This window comes from Egretta garzetta, unplaced genomic scaffold (genome assembly GCF_000687185.1).
Source record: "Egretta garzetta isolate BGI_Z169 unplaced genomic scaffold, ASM68718v1 scaffold69, whole genome shotgun sequence".
Lineage (NCBI taxonomy): Eukaryota > Metazoa > Chordata > Aves > Pelecaniformes > Ardeidae > Egretta > Egretta garzetta.
The window spans coordinates 311,734-318,071 of NW_009260790.1; the positions used below are offsets into that span (position 1 = coordinate 311,734).

At 44.3% G+C, this 6,338-nt stretch overlaps 1 protein-coding gene across 1 annotated transcript in view; it reads left to right on the plus strand.

The window, feature by feature from the left end:
• The window catches only part of PIK3CD (phosphatidylinositol-4,5-bisphosphate 3-kinase catalytic subunit delta), a 24,789-nt gene extending 19,191 nt beyond the window's left edge, over nt 1-5,598 (plus strand). Inside the window, exons 22-25 of the mRNA XM_009646432.2 lie at nt 3-93; nt 1,859-2,004; nt 2,254-2,386; nt 2,950-5,598. Coding sequence (XP_009644727.1) covers nt 3-93; nt 1,859-2,004; nt 2,254-2,386; nt 2,950-3,087 — 508 coding nt within the window. The 3' untranslated portion in view covers nt 3,088-5,598. The remainder of the gene's footprint in view (nt 1-2; nt 94-1,858; nt 2,005-2,253; nt 2,387-2,949) is intronic.
• The last annotated feature ends 740 nt before the right edge of the window (nt 5,599-6,338 follow it).

The following is a 6,338-nucleotide window of genomic DNA, read 5'->3' on the forward strand; positions in this document are numbered from 1 at the left end:
ACTCTTTCCTGTGCTGGGTACTGCGTGGCAACATATGTGCTGGGGATAGGTGACCGGCACAGTGATAACATCATGATCCGGGAAACTGGTCAGGTATGGGGATTCACTGCTGCTGTTGAAGTACTGGACGAGGGGCATGAATGCTACTTAGCAATGGACAGATACAGCCCAGTGCACTCTTACTGCTAAGGAATGTACCTCACCTTCCAGCCGAGAGGCAGACTGGACAAATATTCTCAATAGCTTCTATCATTAAGAGGGTAAATACAGTTTTATAATTTGAATTACAATTCTGTAAGCACCACTGCCATCAGCTGCTGCTGTTAATACCCACTTTGAAATTACAGTGGAGCAATTTGTACTTCTCAGACCTAAAATTGTCTGCAGATGCAAACTCAAGCACTGTGCTTATCAGTCTGAAGCCTTACTTGGCTTCAGCAGCATCACAAATTGCTTGTAGTTGCTAGGTGAGATCCTCAGTTACTTACCCAAGCTGATATATTTATAGTCTTCCTCCTGGAAAAAAAATGTTCGTTTTGTTGGGGTTTTTTTGGGGTTGCTTTTTGTTCTTGGGTGGTTGTTTTTTTTTTTCAAATGAATGCAAGTGATCAGCATGGGTTTCATTTCCCATTGATACCTGTACTGATCCTTTACTTCCCTACTCTACAAGAATAGCTAAGAGAGTTTATATCTTGTTGCGTACTGTTTGGAAGACAAAGGGCAAAACTAGGAAAAAGAAAATCCCTTTGCTAACCGGACCTAACCTACATGAGTAATATTTTGGTAAAGGGCGAAGTCTAAGCTGTCTTTCTTACTGAATTTTGAATTCTACAAAGCCTAAACCACCTCTGTGCTAGACAGTGCACGTAAGTCTCCTACAGGTCCAGTGGAGTCGGCTAGTTAATATTTGAAAGTGAGAAATTGGCTGTTGATGTTTTGAGACTCAGGTATGCAACTGCCTGCCTGCACTGCTGCAGTGCACTGTCCCACTCCTCTACCTCTTATTTCCCTAAATCAAGCAGTCACAGTCAAAGAACCCGAATAGTGCCTTTGTTTTGGCATCGCAGCAAGGACAGAGACACCGTGTCATTTGTTAGGAGACACCAACCTCCCTCCTTGGGCTGGGACCAGCAGCAGCCCTTACCTAGCGCTGCCTCTTCTCCCTATTAAAAACAGGCTGGGCAGGGAGCTTGCAGAACTGTTTCTGCAGAGCAGAGGCCACTCAGTTGTTTGCCCACTTGAGGGAGCTGGTGCCCTGCGGTACACAGCCTGGCGTTTGGTGCAGCTGGGCTTTACAGCCACTCTGCAAAATTCCAGTACTGTAATGTGCATGATCCTTCTCTCCTTCCCATCACTGCACTGGTGGTGCAATGACTTCACTGTGCTTGGTATTAAAAAAAAAAAAAAAAAAAACCAACCCCCAAAAAAGAGGGGGGGAAAAAAAAGCGCCTTACCTGAGCAAGTAGTTTGTAGTATTTTGTAGCAACTTCAAAACAGGGCATCTTGCCACGCGCTGTCTGGGACTGCAAACTGCCCTGGTAGGGTGCCTGTTTTAGTTCTCTCTCTGCTTCTACTTGTGACACACTAAGGCTTTACAAAACCCAGGAATTTCTTTAGATACACCAAGTATTGAAGAGGTAGGTACCTTTTCTGTCCTATCCAATATCTAATTACACTAGAGAGTGTCTTAGCAAGCAACTATTGCCTCCTTTCCCAAAGGAGTGCTGTGGGAGAGGTCACGTTTCTCCCTCCCAAAATTCTATGGTATCTTTTGAATACAGTAACTGAAGAGAACTCAACACTGATCAGTTAAAACAGATACTATTCTGAAAACAATTTTTTTCTTCCTTATTTTCAGCTGTTCCATATTGATTTTGGTCACTTTTTGGGGAACTTCAAGACTAAATTTGGTATTAATAGAGAACGAGTTCCTTTCATCTTAACCTATGACTTTGTGCATGTCATCCAGCAAGGAAAAACTAACAACAATGAGAAGTTTGAAAGGTAAGGGTTAGCAGTTAAACTTGACTTAAGCTTTTTGAGCTTTGAATTTTCAGAATTTATTTCCACCAATGATGTGTAGCCTATAGCTGTCTATACACCACAAATAATTATTATCTACCTGTTAGAGAAGGCGAAAGAGCGTGGTAGTCATCAGTGCAGTCTGCAGGGTTCAGACTAGTACGTAGTCTTGCTTTATAAAATGGTGTAGCTTGCAGCCTTCATTCCTTTGCCCTCTTCCTTTCTGAACAGATTCAGGGGTTATTGTGAAAAAGCCTATATGATTCTGAGGCGCCATGGTCTTCTCTTCCTGCACTTGTTTGCACTGATGAAAGCTGCTGGCCTGCCAGAACTCAGCTGCTCTAAAGACATTCAGTATCTAAAGGTAAGTGAAGCACAGTCCAGATACGGTTAAAACTGAATAGCTGACCTTGTAGCTCAGTGGAGTTCAGTGTGGGAGGGTATATTCTTAGGAGCAAACGAGCTCCAAAAATCATGAGTAGAGATCCAGCGTTCACATGCAGGACATGAGAAATGCCAGGTACCAGTGCTCAGGAAATAACTTCAGACTCCTCAGTGCGAAGGCAGCAGGTACCTTGTAGAACCAGCTTGCAGGGAAGGAGACAGAGCGCTCTGGTTCTGTATCAGTTCCCGTTGCTCTTAACTATAACCACCTACCCCTGGCCAGCTGGCAGACCATAGCTTTGTACAAGAGCACTAAAAACCAAACTGTTCCTTACACTCAACATAAGAATAGGATGCATGTGTTTATCAGAATGAAAAAACCTCATGCAACTTCAGCACCTATTAAAAACAATTAATGGCTGTTTGTTCTAGCCCCTTTCAGTGGGGTACTTTCTTAGTGAGTAAATATCTTAGTAGCTGAGCAGTTAATTGTTCAGTTGCACTCTCAGCGAGGTGATGCTGATTTCTGCCTCTTACCTTCAGGATTCCCTGGCTCTTGGGAAAACAGATGAGGAGGCACTGAAGCACTTCAGACTGAAGTTTAATGAAGCCCTGCGAGAGAGCTGGAAAACCAAAGTGAACTGGCTGGCACACAACGTTTCCAAAGATAACAGACAGTAGCGCAACATCAGCCTGCGCACTTGCTCCAAGAGAATGTAATACCTGCACTGAGGCCAGCCAGTTGTAAACAGGTTTTTAAAGACTGATGAATGTTGCTGTGTTGAAGATCCGGCACCTGCGTTCCCAGAGATCAGACATTTCTGCATGACTGAAAAATTGATGGACTGTCATCAGCTGCATAGTCACGTCTGCTGTAGGTCTTTGGGGGAACAAGGGAGAGAAGTGAGGCAATAAAATTACTGCATACAGTGAAAGGTAGGTAGGTGTACTGTATCCTTATGAACTTGTTAAACTTCAGATACATCTTTGAATGGAAGAGTTCAGGCAGTTATACCATCTTTCCAGTGTGTTAATGTGTCCATTTCTATTCTCTTGAAGATCTAGTTGAACACTGAGAACCTACTATCCCTGTAGTTCTTGTACTATAGCCCGTCTTCTAGTTCCCCACCGTTGCAGCTCAGAGGCATTAACTTCACCACGTGATCGCCCCTCCTACCCTGTTTCAGTGTACACGAGGTAGGTCAGCTTAAATCACCACTGAAGCTGACATGGACAAATTGTTTTACTCTGCAGTGTGACAGGGTAAAAATATCCACGCTGTTATATTGTTTTCTCTCTGCTACAGAGGCCAAAGTGTTCTGAGACTGAACTGGAGCCCATCTATTGTTCTTGTGGCATCACTTTTTTGACAGCAGGCTTGGATTGGCCAAGGCATTAGGTACTTTTGTTTGCTTTCACAAGTCAGATTTCGGCTGAGCCTCAAGCAATTCCTGGTTTCCGTGTTTATTCTGTTTTTTAAGCCTGAAAAATAGCAAGATTGCATTTTCAGGATTGGCATGTGACATTGGCTACATGTGCCTCCTGCTGGCGTACAGCAGAGCTGGTTTGCCACCGGGTTGCCCTGTAACACGTGCATGCCCTGTAATACGTGCGTACCTGCGTAATCACTGGGACACAGCACTGCAATTCCAGTGTCAGCTGGACGGGTGGCTCCATTCTGTGCCTGAGCGATTTGGCCAGCCTGCCTTCCTGCGTAAGGACAGGAGTGCCAGATGAGTGGGTTTAACACTGAAACACTTACAGTAAGTTGCATCTCAACTCTCATCTTCTTACAAATTTATTCCGTTTGTTTCCACACTCTTCCTCCTCTCAACCACAATGCACAGGTCCCTGTATTATTATTATCGTGTTGTTAGAGCAGGTGCACAAAGACTGCGCTTCTGTATGGGGGTTCAGCCAAAGAGCACGCTGTGGTTGTCCGTGCTGGTACCTAAATCAGGACAAACTGTCTACTCCAGACTCCTCCTGTTCTCACTGCTGCCTCCATCTCCTTCCCAAGCAGGATCTGTCCCATCTCCCACAGGGTGCTGTAATCAATCACGTATTTCTACTCATGTGTCATATTTCTGTCCCCAGCTAGCGTCCTCACCTGTGAGCAGCTCTGAGCACTGGTGTTGGCACGGGGACAGAGGAACAGGAGCCACTGCTACCACTCAGTGCCTCACGTGAGCAGAGCGAGGGGCCTCATGCAGGATGCAGCCCCTGGGTCATGTTGGAAGAGAGGTGGAGTAGCGTGGTTAGTACCCGCTCCCTTTGGCAGTTCCCTGGGGTGCTTCCTTCCCTTTCCCCAGCTTCACCGCAACATCAGGTTCCTGGAGGTGCTATCCGTCCCGCATTTAGAAGAACAGCATGGTCTAATTTTTCAAGACACCTTTATTCTTAGTAAGTCTTCCCTGCCATGGGATAAATTTGATTTGATCGTGTTTTTACATCCCAGCATATAGATAAAACAAATAAATTCCTGACTTGATACTTTAAAATCAGGTACTTTAAAATTAAAAGAATACTGCCCTATACAGGCTCTTTAAGTCCACTCCTTTTTTTTTTTTTTTTTTTTTTTTAAAGAGGACAAGTTCAAATATGTTTGTTCTTCATCAGCTACACAGCTAAGTTAACACTGCCTTCAAAAAGTAACTTAAAATAGAGTAGTGGGTGGTAATACTAGGGTTTGGTCAGTGAATGGAATATGAAACACCTTTAATAAACCCTTCCCTCGTTACCTTTACACAGATACGAGCAGATCATGATTCAGTGTTGTGCTGTTGCTAATTTAAATTCTGATTTAAAGTACTTACTGTTTCTTTTCGTGAAAGATGTTATGCCATGAAGTCTACTCTATAGTGTTTTGTATATATTAATATAAACCAGGTTGCCTCTCCTGGAGCACCTGACCTGTTACTCAAAGCAGCATTGCTACAGAACACAACTCATTTTAACTCTGTGTAGCCCTCGGCCATCCCCTTTCTCTACGCCTTGCGAATGAGACTGTGTGGGACTGAGAAGTGGCCAGAATATTTCAGGACAGGGGCACGGACCCTTCCAAGTGACCCAGATTTCTTATTACCCCATCCCTCTGTAACAGTGCTTCAGCACCCTTGTGTAACAGTAAGTAATACTGGAGTATGTTTGCAGCAAGTTATTTTTTCTTCTGTACTTTGCCCGTGTTCCAGACCCTCCTTAGCTAGAACTGAAAGCTTCCCCGAACTTTGCATTTGACTGAACACTAGGAAACCAACAGCGGGTAAGTGTGTACAATCCGACCTCTGGGAAACAAAACACTGTCTTGACTGGAGCCAGCACCCTAGAACCGCTGCTGCTCCCCGAGATCAGACTAAAAGACACTTCCTGCAGTCTGCGAGTATTTCCCCTGTGGAAGAAGAGCTCCTACGAAGTGCTGTGAATTACCTTCACCGTTGAGGTTCTCCTGAGTCTAGAATAGAAACGTTACTCACGGTTTTCTTGACCTAAGCAGCAATAGTCATCTCAGATTTCAAATTAATCTTGAAACAGTGAACCCGTCTTTGCAACTACAAGTATAGCATGATGAAACTGGTCAACAGACTATGAGAGTAAACCATCAGACTTTTTTTTTTTTTTAGCTGTTTTGTAAGGATAATCTTTCCTTTCCTGTGCCAGATACAATAGCCTCATGCTTCACAGGCTAAGAGGGTGCTGGTTCCTACTCAATAGGAAGTGCAAAAAGGAAACCAGAAGCCCAACACTCAATCTCTAACAGTTGTTTTGATATTAGAAGAAAATACTACAGATTTTAGAGCTCTTCGCTTGGAAAGCAGTGAGAAAGCAGTGCTGCACACAGCTACACTGCTGCTCCCTCTCCTGTGTGACCTTGTCCTGTTCCCTCCCTGGGGGTGCTATGCCCAGACTCTGCTGGCTTGCAGAGTTCCCTCTGG